Here is a 21,321-nt window from a genome sequence, read left to right as displayed (position 1 = left end):
TTCAACATATACAAAATGGAAATTAACATATTTTCTTAGTTAGGGAAAATCTAATTCCTCCAAACTTCCTCATTTCTTCTGAGGGCACCACCATTCTCCCAATTACTCAAGTTCACAGTTTTGGAGTCATCCTTACTTCTTCCCTTGGTCTCACTCATGTGTGCCCATGGTCACACATCTTTTAAGAGGAAAAGGAAGGATCTGAATCTGGGTATTCCCGAAGTGAAGAGGCAGGGTGATGTACGGAAGAAGAAGAATAATTAATAATACTAAAATTTATACACCTCTTTAAAGTTTGCAAAACATTTTATGCGTTATCTCAATTGATCCTCTCAACATTTTATAGATGAGGAAACTGATGCTTAGAAGGACGAGTGATTTTCTGAGACCTTGACTCCTACAAAGCTACTCATGTCCTGCCTCTCTCATGCACTGGCTTTGTGACCCTGGGCAAATCATTTAACCTATCAGTATTCTAGGGCAACCAGTATTAGAAGTGGCATAGAAGGTGCCAATTTACATTGGTAAAGGGAGTTTCTTCATCTGAGTTCTCCCTATACCAATAAAAATCACAGGGTTAGTCTCTATCTGGAAGCTTGATGGCTCAGTGGATAGAGCACCGGGCCTGGAGTCAAGAAGACCTGAATTCAAATCCAGCCTCACATACTTACTAGCTGTGTGACCCTAGGCAAGTCACTTAACCCTATTTGCTTCAGTTTCCTCATCTATAAAATGACCTGGAGTAGGAAATGGCAAACCATTGCAGTATCTCTGCCAAGGGAACCCTAAGTGGGGTCACAAAGAATCAGATGCAACTGAAACAACTGAACAATGACAGTCCCTATCCTACTCTGCATGCCAAAGCCAGTGCTCAGTCAACTGGGCCATGCTTGTTCCATGACTCATCTCAATCCTCCAGGCCCATGTCTCTAACCACAACCCACACCCAGGATGCTGACAGAAAAACCACAAGCCATTTTTCCCACCTTTTGGCCAAACTTGGTGGTCTGTGAACATCAGCTAAAGATCCAGAGGTGCTTTTGCTACTATCCAGGGGAAAATAATATATCTGAACTCACTTCCTGCACAGTGATCTGCCCAGTTTCTAGTGGTCCTCTTTTCATCCCAATGCTTTCCTTGCAAAGGTTCTGGCTGTTGCTGATTAAATCCTTCTACTGCCCAAAGCAAGCTATGAGACACTGTCCTATATCCTCTTTTATTAAAATTTGGCAAATGGGTGTAAAATGAAGATAAAAGAAATTCTCCCCTCATCCTTTCATGGATGCAGATATTTAATTATCTGAAACCAAGATAAACAGCAGGATGTGTAGTGTCCATGTGACGCAAAGAAGCAGAGGCAGGGATCCAAGAGCTGGCAAATGGAGTTATTAAAAGCTAATGATGTGATTCAGCACTGGAATTAAGGGCAAGAAAATGAGTCTGAAGCTATTGACTTTATCAGTAAAGTTCTCCCCTGTAGTTTGGTAGCACTAGAGAGAGACCCAGGCAAAAAAAACAGCAAGAAGATAAAAGCTCCAAATTTGGGGGGCACTTCTAGTTCATGCTCCCTGAAACAAAGGAATATTTAGATTGCTAAGAGTTTTATTAGCTTGCTGAAGGCAAGAAAGTGGCCAAGCTGTAAGAGGGGAATCTTTGGGAAGCTATTTCTCAATTGATCTGACATATAACAGTTACTTAATCAATGGTTGTTGGATTGAATTGTCAAGTGGAAATCTAGATCTCTTATTCATAAGGAAAGCATTCTTGGGGATGAATGCCTGCTGTCAGGAAGACCTGAGTTCAAATCCAGCCCCAGACCCTGGACAAATCACTTAACTTCTGCCTGCCTCAGTCTCCTAATCTCTAAAATGGGGATAATAATAGTACTTACCAAACAGGGCTGCTTCAAGGACCGAAAGAGATAATTTGTAAAGTACTTTGCAAACTTTAATATCCTTAAATAAATACTAGCTATTATTATTATTATTAAGTATATGAGACTCAGACCTGGAATCATTCGTGCACATGATTCACTTCAGCAAACATTAAATGCTAGGCAAAGGGGATACAAAAACAGTCATGAAATAATGCCTGTCCTCAAAGAGCTTCCAACCCAAAAAGAAGATGCATGTATACATAGAAGTAAATGCAAAGAAATGCAACGGAATTTCAAGAGGGAAACATGCACCCCAACTGGAGATCAGAAAAAGCTTGATACAGGAGAGGAGCAAAAGAAGTCCAGGGTCATTCCTTTCCTCCCACCCAGGATAAAGATTTCACATTGTTCCATTGCATTGCACTGATGGGGATGGAAGATCTACTTGGCCCTCACCTCCTATTTTCCCCCAAGGAGAATGCAGATCTCCCAGACACTGTCTTATCTACAAACTGTGTAAAAATACGTGACTGACCCTTTTTCCCCCAGTCTCTCTGTTGAGCCTCTCCCTCTTCCCCAGGGGAGGGAAGCATAAGCTTTCTTTTTTTTGGAAAGGGAAGTATGAATGGCTCCCTGGGGTGGATTCCCCCAGCCTCTGGCTGGCCTCAACACTGGAAAATGAGGAGTTTCTATAATAAACAGATGAGTGGTAGAAAAAAAAAAGGAAAAAGATACCTCTTGAAGGAAGCTAGAGGATTCTGTGAGGTGGGAGTGAAATAAGAATCTATTCCAAACGTGAGGTGGGGGAGGGGAATAAGGGAGAAAGAATGTTCTATGCTGGGGTAAGTATGACTGGATCAGTTTAGTATGTGAGGGAGAGTCAGGTGGGAACCAGGTTATGGTAGGACTTTCAGCGACAGGCTGAGAATTTTATATTTTATCCTAGAGGCAATAGGGAATCATTAGGGATTTTTTGGTAGGGAGTTGATGTTGTCAGATCTGTGTTTTAAGAAAACATATGTAACTAGGTGGGCACCTGTGCACACTTGCTGTAGGAATATGTATTTATAAACAGGTATTTGCCATCTGTTAAGGGTAAGAACTTGATCTATGGAGACTACCTCAGGTTTGGTAATGCCTGGTTTTGCCTTATCACTGTGACCTGAGGGAGGTGATACAGAGAGGTCCCAAACCCAAGGCCTGGCCCAGCGGGACTCTTTCAATGTCCATTTCACACTTATCATAAGGCACTGGGCAAAGCTATATGCATAATAACACTAGAAACAATCCTTGTTCATGATACTTTGGCTTCTGGTGACCCACCTTATCCAGTTTGCCCTACAATCCAGGTGAGAAAGTCAAAGACAGTCATATCTATATTCCCCAGCTTCTGGCTGTCCTCAACACTGGAATATTAGGAGTTTCTAAAAGCAAGGGAATGGTAAAAAATAAAATAGGAGAAGATACCGTAGCTGTGCTCTCAAAGGAAGCTAGGTGATTCTATGAGGAACAGCTTGGAATGGTTTTGATATCCTTCCCAAACTTTTTCACCATCTTTATTAAGAGATGAACTAGTTGCAAAGAGGAAGAAAGAGTAGGCTAGGGAAGGAGATCTCTGGAAGAATAATTCTAAGGACAGGTAGGGAGCAGGAGGCATGTGAGACCTTCTCATGTCACTGAGCTAATTCTTGGAGGACCATGCTTGGAGTCAGAGAACATTCTCAACTATGAAGCATTCATCTGACTCACTAAGTCTCCATGGGCTGATTATTTAGCAGTAGATTTGCTAGAAAACAATCAAGAGCTGTCAGTATTTCCATGACTGCCATCCTCTGCTGCCTCTGCTTCTAAAGGCTTAGTTAATACAAACAGTAAGTCTAAATTCTCTTGTTGGAATCCCTATACTTCAATCCTTAAGGCATTGCAGTTCTGCCTCTGTGGGTATTCCTTCTACTGACCCAGGTTACAATCTCTCCAAGTCTTCCTGAATCATTTTCCTAAGGTTTTTTCCTCCTCTACATCCTCCCTCCCCAACTCATCCCCTGGTGCTAGCCTTCTGGTTGACGATGACTCCTTCCACATTTAGCACAGTGCCTGGCACATCAGAGGCTCTTAATACACGTTTCTTGTATTTAATTGAATGAGACAGATGAATTCTTATGCGACAGGCACATGAGTCATCCCTTGGCCTGGACTTGAAACCTCTTAAGCTTGGGTAGAACCTGGCAGAGTTTCTGTTTCACTGGCATAGGCTTTGTGAATCCAAAGTCACTGAGTGCCATGATATGGCATCAGAGGAGGACGTTTGAGGAGGCTGAATATATAGATAGATAGATATAGATAGGTATGTAGAGATAGACACATTATAGATGGAAAGATAGATAGATAGAGGAATGGATAGATATAGACAGATAGATAGATAGACAGAATGAGACAGGTAAAATGACAGACAGAAAGACAGACAGAGAGAAAATCAGATAAACAGACAGAAATGCGAGCAGATAGACAGAAAGACAGACCAGCAGGTAGGGAAGCAGAGAGACAGACAGATAGAAAGATAGACAGGTAGGCAGGCAGAGACCAAAAAAAATATAGAGAGACAGAAAGACAGGCAGACAGATAAATATCTAGACAGAAAGACTGTGGATGGATATATATACTTAATAGAGGGATTCATTTGTAGTTACTGTTCTCTTATCTAACCTATCAGAGAAAGCAAAAAAAAAAAAAATAGTGCAAATCTTCCTTGTGTATAGACATGAAGGTTTTCCTTTTGGTCTTTTGGGGCACAGTTAAAAGTATATCTCTTCTCTCCTTATGAAAATAAAATGGAGTAGTTGTTCTGACTTTTGTTTTTTAACATACAAGACTGTTCAACCTATTCTAGAATAAAGTGATCCTAAGAAGAGAGCAGGACTGTGCACGACCCAGATTGGCTTGGCCAGCTTGCATTTCGCCCTGCCAGGTTCCAAATGAAAAATGGTAATTTCCCTGGAAAGCCCATCCATCATTCCTAGGTACTACTGAGCATACAATCTGCCCAATCAGGCCCTCCTCATTTTCAAAGAAATTCAAACCACTAAGTATCCCATAAATATGTGCCCCCCACCCTCATCACCAGGGTCTCCATCTCTCTTTGTATCATTTGTATCATTTCTAATTGGTTGAGTCTCCTGTACTGCTTTCTCTGGTACTTACATAAACCTGAGTTCTGATTCCCTTCTGACTAAGACTTCCCGAAGACGCTGAATTTTTGCCATCTCCAATTCAATCTCCTCTGGCATCATTGTTGTCTCAGCCATGGAAATGATGTCAAGTTGATCTGTGCAAGACAGAAGAAACACAAGGCATGTAAGCCAGGTTATGCCAGGTTATATAGCATTTTGCAACCCCCAAAGCACCACAGAAATGTGCAGAAGGCTAGCTAAATCCCTGATAGCTGTAGAGTGCTCAGTATTGAGTGCCTGCTACATAGTAGATAATAAATGTTTACTGACTGATTAATTTATGGTTCCTGAAAAAGTGGTAGCCACTTGTTAGGATTCATGTGAACTGGAAATGGTCAGTCAGTCAGTCAGTCAACAAGCATGTATTAAAAGCATCTAGTACGTACTGGACACTGGGCTGACTCTGGAAATACAAATACAAGCAGAAAAAAAAAAAGAAGATGTTTCTGATGGCGTATAGGCTCTGGGAACCCCCTTGAACTCTCCTTGAATCTTTCCCACTTGATCTGCTGTCTCCTTGAGGCCATAAGCTTTTCTTTATCGCTATGCCCAATTCTAGGTTACCTCCCAATTCCTCCTTGATCCTATCAAAATCCCATTCTCCAGTCTACTGGTCACTCCCACGAAGATCCTCCCTGTATTTGACCTCTAGTCATCTCAGAATACTGGTCATTTCCATCAAGATCTTCCCAAGATTCGACCTCTAGACACCCCAAGCTATTGACCACTCCCATCATGACCATCGCTGGACCCACTGGCTACCTGGATTCTTCCCTCAGTCTTTCCGTATATAAGATCCACCTTGTTTCCATGAAAGTGCCCAGATTCTAACCTGCTTCCTTTAGTGTTACAAAGGCTCGTGGTTGAATCTGGCTCACCAGCATTAGCAAACAAATGCTAATTTGTTTAATGAGAGGGAGAGAGAGGGAGAGAGAGAGAGAGAGAGAGAGAGAGAGAGAGAGAGAGAGAGAGAGAGAGAGAGAGAGAGAGAGAGAGAGAGAGAGGAGAGAGAGGAGAGGGGGGGAGAGGGAGGGGGGGAGACAGAGGGAGGGAGAGGGAGAGATGGAGAGAGAGGGAGAGGGAGAGAGAGAGGGAGAGGGAGAGAGAGAGAGAGGGAGGGAGAGAGAGAGAGAGAGGGAGGGAGAGAAAGAATCATTCGTAGCAGGGAGACCAATTAGGAGGCAACTGTAATAATCCAGGCAAGAGACGATGAAGGTTCAAACCAGAGTGCTGGTTGTGTTACTCAAGAAGTAGATGGGCATGAGTGATGTTTTGAAGGTATGGTTGGAAATATGCTATTTGAAACTTTTGAAAACATTTCCTTATAGAAACACATTGCAAATGAGGGTTAAATTCCTAAGCTAGGCCACATGAGTCTATTTAACACATAATGAAACTAGACTACAGTAGCTGGAGCTCAGGATCCCAGGAAAAGAAGACCATGCATTGCACAAGAAGAGAGAGGGAAAGAAAGAGATACAGTCACTGGTCAACAGATATTTCTCTTTTAACTTACAATGCAAGGGATATACACAGAAAGATATATCTGAGTACAAACTCAATTAGATTTTACTATGGGGATTCTTTTATACAAAAGGAATAATTTCATTATTCTGCTTGGGGGTGCAAGAATATGTGGGAGTACAGAAAAACAATTAAGAAACATCTGCTTTAAAAAGATATAATTGATATATGGTGCAGACAATTAAAGTCGTATTGGTAACATACAGTATAAGCAATTAGTTACAATTAATAAGCATCTGTTCATACAGGATACAGAGTGCAGGGAATTTTTCACAGACATACATTGTTATACATTTTGCTTAGCAGACTACAGCAGTCCTATAATTTCTTAAAACAAAGATGGCTTTACTTCGATCCAAAGTTAGTTAAACCCCATTTCGCACCCTATAGTCTACCAGGTGGTGCTTTCTCCCAGAACCTTTATGCCTTTGCCACAAGCCCCCACTGCAGCACACTCCTCAAGCTGTTCCTTTCCCCTCCATCAAAGTGCTCCAATCACTCCATCCCAAATGACCTCACCCACTTCTGAGGCTTCCCCATCCCTTCGATGCATTAAATCTCAGCTGCTTGTTGGGAGCAAAGCAATCACACAGAACTAATTTAAACTAAGACGTGAATGACTGATAACCTTTTAACCCTCTCAAAGGTATTCCTACTTTTAGAAGGGCATGGTCATTAACCCACAAGAATCTTTAGGTGGAGGAATTGTGAGCAATCCAAAGTAAAGAAAAAAAATGTCAAGCAAGGTTGGGCAGTCCAGTCAGTTCAGCCTGAGAAACTGAGGTCAGCTCCCCAAAGCCAGTTTGCTTTTCACAGTCTCTTTTCATTTCCCAAGTACAAAAAAGCTCTGGATTTTTTCCCACTATAGTTCCCAAGGCACTGGCAGAAAGGACTCTGATGGGGAGGAAGAGGATGTTCAGAAAAAGGCATGGGGTTTGGGAAGGGTTGAGGGGCACAGAGGCATTAGTAGCCTTTTGTATGAATGGCTTATTTATGATTCAGGCCTTTTTAGTTGATCAATAAAGATTTATTAAATGGCTATACAATGTGCTAGGCCCTGTACAAAACACTGATGTTTAAAGTCAGGGACTGCCCATACTTGTTCACATCATTGATCAAAAGTGTTTTTTCTTGATGATACATCATTGAAACGATAATTTCATTTTTTCTTCAAGCATTCATTGCTTAGTAGGATTATCTTTGATCCAAAGAAGAAAGTCTCATGGTACCTCATTTCCCATCACAGTTTGGATGGGAAACATTTTATTTCTCATTCTCTTTGTCTACAGTCTTAAATCTTGCCCAAATGATCAGTCCCCTAAGACACCAACCAAAGCTTAGAGCTAGCAATGCACTAACTCGATCTTTCTCTTTTTTCTTCATCTTGTTTCAGTACTTTCAGAGGTACAGATGCTATAAATGGCACCATACCCTGGAAGTAGGGTGTAGAATAAGGAGAATTAATCATGCCTTGTGGATTGGCACTTTACCTCAACCCTCAGGGAAGGTGACGATGGCATTGCCTGACTTCATTTATTGAAATCAATATTCAGCTGGGATTTGAGGATGAGGTCTTTGATGAGGAATCTTGAGGAGAGGTACTTCTTACCCCCTAAGGGAAGAGATATGATAATCCAGAGTTCAAGAAGTATGTTTATAAAAGAGAGAGGCAGGTTGGCAAAGTGGTGAGCTGGCCTTGGTGCTAGCAGACCTAAGTTCAAGTCCTGTTTTAACACACAGTGACAATGCAGCACTGGGCAACCCACTTAACCAACTTCTCACGCCCTAAGCAACTCTCTGACACTGTAAATTGCATACAAGGTGACAGCCTGCACTGGTAGAGATAGTTTCCTCATCTGGAAGTTTTCTATTCCAACAGAATCTCAGGTGCAATCACCATCTCTATCCTCTTAGTTGTGACTATGCTATCTCCAACAATCCAGAACTCTGAAACTCCTTTCTGATCATCATCTCCTATCAATTCATCTTTCCCTCTACCTTATTCCTCCAAAACCTAGTTTCTGTTCTTGCTGTGATTTTTACTCATTCCAATTCATCCTTTTCTCTGAGTTCATCAGCTTTTACCTTATTTTCCTCTTCTCTCTTCACAATCTTGACCCTAACAACAGCAAGTTCACCTTAAGTCTGGTATCCTTGACTCCTTTGTCTTTGTCCTATCCCTGGTGTAGTAGAGAGAGCTTAGTAAATGCTTGTTGATTCGTTGACTAATTATTATGTATGAGGCACTGCCCTTGGTACTGGAATAAAAAAAATGCAACAGTTCTTGATCTCAAAGAGCTTACATTTTTTGGGAAGGGAACAATATCCATACAAAAGATACAAAAAATCTGCCCAGTATTCAATTCTCAAATGGATCTCTGATCCTATTGAGTGCGATGGTATCCATAGTCTTCAGGATGCATTGCAGAGAAACAGTGACTCAGAGAATCACAAAATTCCAGAGTTGGAAGGAAGCTTATGGATCATCTAGTCTAACCTATACCTAAAAAATTATCACTTCCACAACAGAGATGAAAAGTGATCATCCAACCTTTGTTTGCAGCTTTCCAAGGAAGGAGACACTACAACCTACCACTTGCTCAATCATGTCTGACTCTTCATGACCCCATTTGGGGTTTTCTTAGCAGAGATACTAGAATAGTTTGCTACTTCCTTCTCCAGCTCATTTTACAGATAAAGAAACCAAGGCAAACAGGGTTAAGTGACTTGGCTAGGGTCACACTTCTAGTAAGTGTCTGAGGACAGATTTGAATTCAGGAAGATGAATCTTCCTGACTCCAAGCCCAGCACTCTATTATGGTATATTATGGTATAATGATACCACCTAGCTGCCCTACAACCTACCACTTTCATTTCCTGAAAGTTATAGGATCCAGAGCCGGAAGGCATCTCAGATGCTAACTACTGTAACCCTTTCATTTCACAGATGAGGAAATTGAGACGAAGTGACTTGTCCATTGCGTCACAGGTAATAGGCACCAGGTATAGGAGTTGAACCTGCATCCTCTGACTCCAGACAGTGTTCTTCATATTATATCATGCTGTCTCCCCAGTTATAAGGCTAGGCTCAGAGTTAAGGGGAAAAGAGCAGACAGGATTGTGTTTGAAAAATTCTACAACACTTTTGACATTCAAAGCTGCTCCTTAACATAAAATCTCATCTTTTCAATACTGAGACCAGTTAGTCAATAAACATTTATTAAGTGCGCACTATGTGTCAGGCACTGTACTGAGCACTGGGGATACAAAAAGAGGCAAAAGGCAGTCCCTGTCCTCAAAGAGCTGCCAATCGAATGAAAAGCTCACAATCTATAGTGATTCAGCCATTCTGGGGAGAAATTTTTGCAGCAAATATCTTTAATAGAGTCCTGATATATTGGATATGTAAGGAATTGATACAAATGTATATGAACTAGATCCATTCTCCAATTGATAAGTTGTCAAAAGGAATGAACAGGCAGTTTTTAAAAGAAGAAATACAGAGTATCAATAACCATATGAAAGAATACTCCAATTCACTAACTATTAGAGAAGGGCAAACCACGAATATCCAGGAAGTTCTTCCTGTTGTCTAACATCCTCACATTCCCAAAGGAAGTTTTTAACCATTGGGCAAACACATGGATTACATGCTTGAGTAATGGATTACCCAATCCATTTCTTTTTTCTTCCTTTCTTTTTGGTCCTTAATGTGGTTTACTTTTAATTCCTTAATATTCAAACATCCCCAACTCTTGATCATTACTTAAACATCTCAGTGTGTGAAAAGTTGCTGAGACTGCACAGAATCAATCTTACTTTCCACCTGTAAACACAATGTAATCCCATCAGACCATTTTAGGACAAAATGGTAGGTTTAGCCTTTTCTCTTTTAGACCAATTCATTTTTTTGAAGGCTTCTGATAAACTCATCAAGTTGTTTTTGTTTTATCTTCAGCTAATTGCCCGGTAACTCTTTTTTATTCCCAGACATTATATTATAGAGCATTGTATGTTTCCAAAAGAATTACTTTCTTATCATAATGAATAGAATGGTAAATAGTCCTTTGCTTTTATTGAATTAGTATTTCCAAGGAAAATAAAGTAACCAAATGTAATTCAGCTGCTCATGATGTCTGTTCTCCTCTATTTATCTCATTAAGTATGGTTCCTGGGAATCGAGAACAGCTTTTAGAACTCTACCAGGAATTTAATTGTGGGGGAGGGCAAGAGGTAAGGAAGGTGGTTGTATTTTACATATTATGCAAAAGGAGGAGGAACCATAAGAATTCAGAGTCAGGGTCACCTTATTAGAAGCTGCACCATGGATTGACTACAGTGGCCAGTGAGAATCTTCAATTGCTTCACTTGGAAATCATTTCTTTCCTTCTGCTTGGCATGTCTAGGGCACTGGATAGAGTGCCAGACCTGCAGTCAGGAAGACCTGAATTCAAATACAGTCTCAGACATGAGCTGTGTGACCCTGGGGGGGGGGGGGGGGGTCATGTGACCCCTTTTTGCCTCAGTTTTCTCTCTTGTGAGGATCAAGTGAGATAATAATTGTAAAGCACTCAGCACAGTGCCAGACACATAGTAAGAGCTTTATAAATACTAGCTGTTATTATTATTCAAATGCATCCGACTAGTTTTCTGTGGCTCCAACAGTCTTTTCCCCTGTCTCAAGAAAAAAAACCTATTTTGTTAATAAGCATTATTAATCATAAGCATTTTCCTCCTATTTGTGATCCAGAGGTCACATAAGGGCCAACGTCTGCAAAATGATGTTTTCCCAGCAGAGAAATCAGGAAAAGCCAGAGCCAAGAGATCTAGCTATCCTTTTGACAAGCCAATCAAATAGTTTTTGAGAACCATCTCTGTACCCAGCACTATACTAGGCATCACATGTGGGAAATATTTTCAGCTCTCAAGTAACTTACAAACCATTTAATAAGCAGACTGGAGAGGTAGGATCCAAGAAACAATGAAGAAAGGATATAGAACTGTTTCTATTAGCATCATACACTGATAGAATAAAGCATTAAATTTTGAAGTGTGAGACAATTAGAGAATCGTACTGTATTAAGGAGGTGCTAATTGGATTTTACCAATATTAAATGAAAAAAGGATTCAGAGAGGAAAGAGAGGAACATGGGCTAGAGTCATCAGAGAAGTATTTGTGAAAGTGAGTTGTGCCTTGAAATGTGAACAAGACAGGGAGGATAGTATGAACTACAGAGGGTAGAAACAGTATAATTACAGGCAAAGAGATGGAAACAAGTGTGGCATATGGGAAGGGAGGATGGTGTTAGGGTATGGCAAGGGGACCAATCTAGTTAAATACAGATTCATGTTGGGAATGATGGGGAAAAAAATTGCTTAAGTAAATTTGGGGCAAGAGTATAAAAGGGTTTTGAAAGTCACATAAAAGAGGTTAAGGCTTAATACTGTAAATAAAAGGCTGCCAAGGTAAAAAGTACACATGAGCACAGGAATGATTTGAAGTTCCCTGTTACTTTAACAAGGACTACACCAACCTCTTAGTCACTCAAACTTGCAACTTTGGTTTAACTCTAAATACCTCAAAACCACTTACCTCAGAAATCTCGTTTCTACCTTCACAACATTTCTAGTTTTATACATCGCCTTTTCTCCACCCATACTTCCTCTGTAGCCCTGTGTGTTCATCCTTCATTGCCAAAGAAGACCATGCCATCAGAGAAATAATGACATGACTTGCACTTGACTTTGTTTTGAGTGAGGGGGGGCTGTGCAGGTCACCAGCCTCACCTCCTCCGGGGCACATAGAACACTGTCTGATATGTTTGTTGTTGAGTCATTTCAGTCACTTATGACTCTTCAAGACCCCATTTGGGGTTTTCTCTGCAAAGACCTTGGAGTGGTTTGCCATTTCCTTCTCTGGCTCATTTTACAAATGAGGAAATTTAGGCAAACAGGATTAAGTGACTTGCTCAGGGTCTTACAGCTAGTAAGTGTCCAAGGACACATTTGAACCCATGAAGATTCCACTATTCCTCTGTCCACTAAACAATCTAGCTGTCCTGTATGGTACATAGTAAATGCTTAATAAAAGTTTACTCATCATGACAAATGCTTGTTAAAACAATGAATGAGTGAGGAAAGGTGGAAGAGAGCAAATTGAAAAGAGAATGGAAAGTCTAGCAGAGGTGGGGAACCTATGACCTTGAGGCCACATGTGGACCTCTAGGTCCTCAAATGCAAATGCTTAACCCCTGAGAGAGAAGTGAAATAACTGTAGGAATGAAGGTTATCAAGAAATAGGGAAGGAATAGAGGAGAGAACACAGTGGAAAGGTTGGCTTTGGAGAAGAGAGGGCATATTTCATCATCTTCAACCAAATTTGTTGAAATGAAAAAGGATATAAAAAAAGAGCTCACACTTCATAGACTCAACCTTTTCAGTAAAATGGAATGAAAAGTTTTCAGCATATTCATTTGTAAAATGAGAACTTGGGGCTACCTGCTAAGGTTCCATCCAACGTCATACCTCAAATTCTGCTCCATGGCCCCTTGGAGTCCCACATGATGTGAATAGGGGTTCTGTGGTAAAATAGGCTGCTGTCCTTTTCCTTTAAAATATTAAACTTGAAATGATATCTATAGCAAAAAAACTTGCAAAATTTAGGGATATAAAATATTCATTTTATTTTTATGTATCAGTCTATTTTATTATTTATTATGCATAAATTCATGTTTATTATAGTTTCTTTCAATTTATAATCAATAGCTTTGCATTTTCTAAATCCAGTTTCATTTTTATTACTTTATGAATGATTGTTATACTCTTTAAAAAAAGGAACAATATTAATAACATTTTTATATTTTGGTTTTAAGTTTCATCACCGAAGACAAAGCAGTGGGTTGACTATGTGGGAATTTAAAGGAATGACAGAAAGACTCTCCTGGGACTGCACTGTTACTCATGACATGTGAAGAAAGCCAGATCTTCAGTGCATTGGGTGGATCTTTGGTGGAGGAATGTATCCATCAATCACTAAGAATTTCTTATGTTCCTACTATGTGCCAAACACTGTGCTAGGCACTGAATATTGCATCCAACGGGGAGGTTGTTATTGTAGTTTAGTCGTTTTTCATTGTGTTTGACTCTTTGTGACTCCATCTGGAGTTTTCTGGACAAAGATACTGGAGAGGTTTGGAAATGAAGGTAAACAGGGTTAAGTGACTTGCCTAGGGTCACATAGCTAGTTAGTGTCTGAAGTCACATTTGAACTCAGGAAGATGAGTCTTCCTGATTCCATGCCCTGTATCCACTGCACTACCTAACTGTCCCCACTCAATGGGGACGCAAAAATGCAGGAGTCTACAGGAGAACATAGACAAAAATCACACTGGATGAGGAGATAGGTTGTAAGCACCTACCTCAATGAGATTAAGGTCCTTCGAAGTATAATCTTTAATGACAGACTAAAAGGTTAAGAGTCAGAATGCAGGGCAAAGCAGACTATTTTCCTTTTTGTTTTATTTTGTTTTCTTTGTCACGGTTTCTCCCTTTAGTTATAATTCTTTTATGCAACATGACTAATGTGAAAAAGGTTTTTGATAGGAATGTATGTGTAGAACCTATATCAGATTGCATGCCATCTTGGGGAGGGAGGAGGAAAGAGGGGGAGAAAATTTAAAACTTATGGAAGTGAATGTTGAAAACTAAAAATAAATAAACTGAAAACCGTAAAAAAAAAAAAAGGTTAAAATCCTTTTGTAAATATTTTAAATATAAACCTATTTTTCATTTTTAAAGTGCTCTGTTTTTTAGGAAAAAAAGGTATTTTTAATATATTAATATATACTTAATATATTAATATATTTATGGTTTGAGGTTTAGTGGTTTTTTTTTTTTAAAGAAACATTGCAAGCTATGAAGGGAGGTCCCTAAAGCCTTGCTACCCAAGGAGACTAGAAGATCCTACTTTACCACTGCAGGCATATACACAAAGCTTTATTGCAAAGTCTGAGGAATTACATAGGTGGAAGCAGGATGGTATCATGGAAAGAGCATTGTTTCTAAAATCAGAGGAGCTAAGTTCAAAAACAGCCTAACACACCTACTACCTGTATGATCTTGAGCAAGTCAAGGACCTCAAGGTCCTGAGTTTCCTCATCTGGAGAATGAAGGAGATAGGGCTAAATGACCTTTGGAATCACTTTCCTCTTTAGGTAGAGGATGCCAAGACTTAGGCTGAGATCTGTGCTTAGCAGTCTCCTTAGCATCTCCTGCCTCCCCCACCTCAGGATTTATGGAATCCAACTGAATACTAAAGCAGCCTGACTGGATTACAGAGCACTATAGCCCTTCCTGGGGATGGTGAGAAAAAGTACAGCACACTGATGGGCTCACACAGCAAGAGCCAAGTAGGAAAGACAGAACAATAACTGCTTTGCAAAAATAAAAAAAAATGCAAACATCAAATTGTTGCTAATAATGAGAATCTTTACACACTCATGCTTTCCCTCTGGTGAGATGATCTCACTTAAATGTTGATTTCATGATTGAACCTGCTCATCAGCTAAAGTAAACAGAAGTGACTGTCAATAAAAGACAAGAGAGGTGAAAATGTAAAGGGTAAAAAAAATTCACCATGAAGGTGAAAACATGAAAGAAAATCATTACTAAGCTTATAAAATCATTATAAGCATTATAAGAAAGCAGACTGGGTTATTTTATTGTGGTTCAGTCATGTCCAGCTCTTCATGACCCTGTTTGGGGTTTTCTTGGCAAAAATACTGGAGTGGTTTGCCATTTCCTTCTCCAGTTCATTTTATAGATGAGGAAACTGAGGCAAACAGGGGTAAAGTGACCTGCCAGTCATATAGGTAGTAAGTGCCTGAGTCCAGATTTGAACTCAGGAACATAAATTTTCCTTATTCTAAGCTCAGTGCTCTATCTACTGTACCACCTAGCTGACAGAGAATATGATTTGGAAGTGATAGCCCAGATTTTAGGTACACGCATGAGGATAATATGATACTTATATTTTTGCTGGTTTTAACAAACATACTCCACTAAAATTTAAGTCCCTAAGTGTTATCTTTCAAAGTAATGATAATAGTGTATTAAAAACAGCAAAGTGGCTTTACATTATCTCTTTTGATCTTAACAAGAACTCTATGAGGCCACTCGTTCCCCACCCCTGCTAACAACTCAGAGAAATTAAATAACTTGTCAATAGTCACACAGCTAGCAAATAATTATGATGCTGATTTGCAAAACATTTTGGGGGCTCATCTTTGGGCAACACATTTCAGCCCCACAAGAAATTCAATTTCCGGGGGAGGAGCCAAGATGGCGGAGTGGAAAGATACACATATGCTAGCTCCCAACCCACAGCCCATAGAATACCTGTAAAGAAGAACTCCCAACAAATTCTGGAGCAACAGAAGCCACAGAACAACGGCGTGGAGGAGATTTCTGTTCCAGAGAGACCTGAAAAACTGACCCAAAAGGTCCATTGTGCACTGGACCAGGAGCAGAGCCCAGCCCCTCCTTGGCCATGCGGCACCAAGGGGAGCAGATCCCAGCAGGCTTCAGGGACGGAATCTCCAGCAGCAACGCAGGTCCCTCCACCCACAGGTGTAAAAGGTCAGTGAGAGGGTCTTTTCAGCTTGCTGAGAGGGGAGCAGGGTATCCCCATGACTCAGGCCCCCTCAGGAGGCAGCAGTAGAGGCAGCAGCAGACAGGGGCTCCCAAAGCAGGCAGGAGCCCAGATCCATTGTTGAAGGTCTCTGCATAAATCCCCTGAGGGAACTGAGCCCGTGAGGTGGCCCTGCCCCCACCTGAGCACCTGAACTTAATCTCAAATGAACAGCAGCCCCACCCCCGCCCAAAGCCCTGAGGTTGGGAAGCAGCATTTGAATCTCAGCCGCCAAGCACTAGTTGGGCAGATCTGGAGGCAAGGTGGGTGTGGAAAGGAAACTCAGAAGTCAAGTAATTGGCTGGGAAAATGCCCAGAAAAGGGAAAAAAAATAAGACCATAGAAGGTTACTTTCTTGGTGAACAGATATCTCCTCCTGTCCTTTCTGATGAGGAAGAACAATGCTTACCATCAGGGAAAGTCATAGAAGTCAAGGTTTCTGTATCCCAAACATCCAAAATAAATATTCAATAGGCTCAGGTCATGGAAGAGCTCAAAAAGGATTTTGAAAATCAAGTTAGAGAGGTGGAGGAAAAATTGGGAAGAGAAATGAGAGAGATGCAAGAAAAGCATGAGAAGCAAGTCAACACCTTGCTAAAGGAGACCCAAAAAAATGCTGAAGAAAATAACACCTTGAAAAATAGGCTAACTCAATTGGCAAAAGAGGTTCAAAAAGCCAATGAGGAGAAGAAGGCTTTAAAAAGAAGAATTAGCCAAATGGAAAAGGAGGTTCAAAAGCTCATTGAAGAAAATAGTTCTTTCAAAATTAGAATGGAACAGATGGAGGCTAATGACTTTATGAGAAACCAATAAATCACAAAACAAAACCAAAAGAATGAAAAAATGGAAGATCATGTGAAATATCTCATTGGAAAAACAACTGACCTGGAAAATAGATCCAGGAGAGACAATTTAAAAATTAGGGGACTACCTGAAAGCCATGATCAAAAAAAAGAGCCTAGACATCATCTTTCATGAAATTATCAAGGAAAACTGCCCTGATAGTCTAGAACCAGAGGGCAAAATAAGCATTCCAGGAATCCACCGATCACCACCTGAAAGAGATCCAAAAAGAGAAACTCCTAGGAACATTGTGGCCAAATTCCAGAGTTCCCTGGTCAAGGAGAAAATATTGCAAGCAGCTAGAAAGAAATAATTCAAGTATTGTGGAAATACAATCAGGATAACACAAAATCTAGCACCCTCTACATTAAGGGATCGAAGGGAATGGAATAGGATATTTCAGAAGTCAAAGGAACTAGGACTAAAACCAAGAATCACCTACACCACAAAATTGAGTATAATACTTCAGGGGAAAAAACGGTCTTTCAATGAAATTGGGGACTTTCAAGCATTCTTGATGAAAAGACCAGAGCTGAAAAGAAAATCTGACTTTCAAACACAAGAATGAAGAGAAGCATGAAAAGGTAAACAGCAAAGAGAAGTCATAAGAGACTTTACTAAAGTTAAACTGTTTACATTCCTACATGGAAAGACAATATTTGTAACTCTTGAAACTTTTCAGTATCTGGGTAGTTGGTGGGATTACACACACACACACACACACACACACACACACAGCACAGAGTGAATGGAATAGGATGGGATCATATCTTAAAAAAATGAAATTAAGGGATAAGAGAGAAATATATTGGGAGGAGAAAGGGAGAAATGGAATGGGGCAAATTATCTCTCATAAAAGAGTCAGGTAAAAGACTTATTAGTGGAGGGATAAGAGGGGAGGTGAGAGAAAAACATGAAGTTTACTCTCATCACATTCCACTAAAGGAAGGAATAAAATACACACTCATTTTGGTATGAAAACTTATCTTACAATACAGGAAAGTGGGGGAGAAGGGGATAAGCAGGAGGGGGGATGATGGAAGGGAGGGCAGTGTGAGGAGGGAGCAATTTGAAGGCAACACTTTTGGCGAGGGATAGGATCAAAAGAAAAAACAGAAGCAGCGTGGGGCAGGATAGGATGGAGGGAAATATAGTTAGTCTTACACAACATGACTATTATGGAAGTCATTTGCAAAACTACACAGATATGGCCTATATTGAATTGCTTGCCTTCCAAAGGGAATGGGTAGGGAGGGAGAGATGAAGAGAAGTTGGAACTCAAAGTTTTAGGAATAACTGTTGAGTACTGTTCTTGCTACTAGGAAATAAGAAATACAGGTAAAGGGGTATAGAAAGTTATCTGGCCCTACAGGACAAAAGAGAAGATGGGGATAAGAGAAGGGAGGGATGTTAGAAGAGAGGGCAGATTGGTGATAGGGGCAATTAGAATGCTTGGCATTTTGGGGTAGGGGGGAGGAGAGAAATGGGGAGAAAATTTGGAACCCAAAATTTTGTGGAAATGAATGTTAAAAGTTAAATAAATAAATTTTAAAAAAAAGAAATTCAATTTCCTTATAAGCAACAGCATAGGTCCCTAATAAACAAATGGCCAAATGATATGAATAAGCAATTCTCAAAAGAGAAAAAGCGGGATATTAGCAATTCTATGGGAAAATGCTCCAAATAACTAATAATAAGTGATTAAACTAATCAAGAAAACAAAACTGCTCTGAGGGTCCACTTCACATCCATCATATTGGCAAACCTGGCAAAAAATACAAAAATTACAATCTTTGGAGGGGTTGTGGGTTGACGGACACTGGTGGAAGTGTGAATAGATCCCACCATTCTGGAAAGCAATTTTAAACTATCTCCCCAAATTCCCTTTGACTCAGTAATATCACTACTAGGAATATATCCCCAAAAGAGCAGAGTCTCATAAATTATCCAAAAAAATATTAACAGTACTTTTTTGTAGCAAAAAAAAGTAGACAGTAGAAGGATAGCTCATAAATTGGAGAATGGCTCACCAAGTTATGGGATATGAAAGTGATAGAATATTATTGAACCATAGGAGATAATGAAAGGGATGGATTAAGAGAAACCTAGGAGGATTTGTAGGAACTGATGCAGAATGAAGTGAGCAGAACCAAAATAATTTTTACGGTGATTATAATACTATAAAGAAAAACTCTAATTAACACAAGGACCAGCCACAGCTCCAGGAGACTGATAACGAGCCGTGCTTCCCATCAGAATCTTAGGACCTTTCGGCAGAGAGGAGATAAACCATATAGGTGCAGGATGAGACATCAGTGTTTTAGCACGACCAGTGTGTGAATTTGTTTTGCTTAAAGTAAATTGTTTAAGAGACAGAGAGAGAGAGAGAGAGAGAGAGAGAGAGAGAGAGAGAGAGAGAGAGAGAGACAGAGACAGAGACAGAGAGACAGAGAGAGAGAGGGAGGGAGAGAGAGAGAGGGAGAGAGAGAGAAGGGGGGGAGAGAGAGAGAGAAAGAGAGAGAGAGAGAGAGAGAGAGAGAGAGAGGGAGGGAGGAAGGGAGGGAGGGAGGGAGGGATGGAGGGAGAGAGAGAGAGAGAGAGGGAGAGAGAGAGAGAGAGAGAGAGGGAGAGAGAGAGAGAGAGAGGAAGGCTTTTGGTGGGAGCAGAGGGAGGGGAGTTACAGTGAGGCAATTAGGAAGTAATGAGAGTAATGTAAAAAATAAGAAAGAAAAGAACATCTATTGAATGTTTGGTTTTAAAACACATGGAAGAGGGTAAAAGAAAATTCAGAAGAGGACAGAAAAACAAGGCAAGGTTGGTGTTGCCGTGTTAAATGTGGCATGTACTTGAAAAACCTCAAGGAGGTAGTAGAGATTCCCAGTTTCATATACAACTGTCTTTTTTTGTGGTTCTTCATATATGGGAATGTTCACTGATATTTTTCCAATTCATAATTTCTTTTTAAAGAAACAGAAGCATGATATAGTGGGAAAGAGGAGTAGTCTTGGAGTCAGCAGAAACCTCCTGGGTTCAAATTCCACTTCGGACCCATAGCAGATATGTGGTAATGGTCAAGTCCCTTAATTTCTCTGTGCCTCAGTTTACTCATCTTTCTAATGGAATATCAGTGTTACCTATCTCACAGAGTTGTCAGAATCAAAGATTATGTTTTTAAACTTTAAAATGCTATATACATATTGACTACCATTATTATTTTATCTTCATCCCTTTCTTAAAACCAAAAATTGTATAACACAACAAATCTATCTTCAAAGGGTAAAGATTTGCCACTATTTAATGCCCTGAGAAGGGTTAAAGAAAATTTCTACCTCTGTCATTACCCACACCACACCCTAGGCTTATGTGGATATATAAACTTTGGTACCTCCAAAACTAGGATCCGGTAACTGGGGTTTTGCCTCAGAGTGCTAAATTTTAAATAAAACAAAGCATTTACAATCCTTTAGCAGTTAGGTTAACAAGAAAAACTATTCAAAGCAGGAAGCTACAAAAAGACAATATGGAGTTATCCCCCTGCCCCAGAAGTTGCTAATATATTGGGGTCTCTGCTGCCCCCCACCTTAATCAGCTGAGGATGCTTTATGCCACTTGTCCCGGAACAAAAATAACTGGTTGTCTCCAAGCTTTAGTAGTGTTTGTTAAACAATCAGTCGCATGAGTCATAATCACACTTCATATTTTCCCTAATTGTTATGTGACCCTCAGTGAGTCACTAAACCTCTCTGCGATGAATGTATTTCACCATCTCTAAGGTGAGGGTATCACATTTGTTTATAGGTCCTTAGAGAGCCTGATATGAAAGAACAAATTATTCTTTCTTCAGAAAGAACTGCCAGAACTGTCAAACGAGTGTGGAAATTGAAGACCATGTAATTGCAGGAAGATAATTGTGCCAATTAAATTTCATAAACGACTAATGTTTTTCATCTCTTTTGCAAGTTCTTCATATTCTTCAAAGTTCATTCTTGGACTATCCTCTACCAGTGTAATTTCAGGATGATTTCATGCATACGCACAATTACAAATGTATCTTGAGCAGCCATTCATGCATCTTCTCTGAGCCTTCCCCACACAATATTTACAAGCTAATGCAGAAGTAAGCAAAAGGGAACAGGTGGCAGAAACAGGATGGAGGGAGAAGC

General features: G+C 40.2%; 1 protein-coding gene across 1 annotated transcript in view; it reads right to left on the bottom strand.

The window, feature by feature from the left end:
* Positions 1-21,321, bottom strand: part of BMERB1 (bMERB domain containing 1) — a 137,842-nt gene that overhangs the window by 49,260 nt on the left and 67,261 nt on the right. Inside the window, exon 2 of the mRNA XM_072610259.1 lies at positions 5,075-5,198. Coding sequence (XP_072466360.1) covers positions 5,075-5,198 — 124 coding nt within the window. The remainder of the gene's footprint in view (positions 1-5,074; positions 5,199-21,321) is intronic.

This window comes from Notamacropus eugenii, chromosome 1, assembly GCF_028372415.1.
Source record: "Notamacropus eugenii isolate mMacEug1 chromosome 1, mMacEug1.pri_v2, whole genome shotgun sequence".
Lineage (NCBI taxonomy): Eukaryota > Metazoa > Chordata > Mammalia > Diprotodontia > Macropodidae > Notamacropus > Notamacropus eugenii.
Note: the sequence above shows the minus strand (reverse complement) of the source record. Positions and strands in the feature narration are given on the sequence as shown.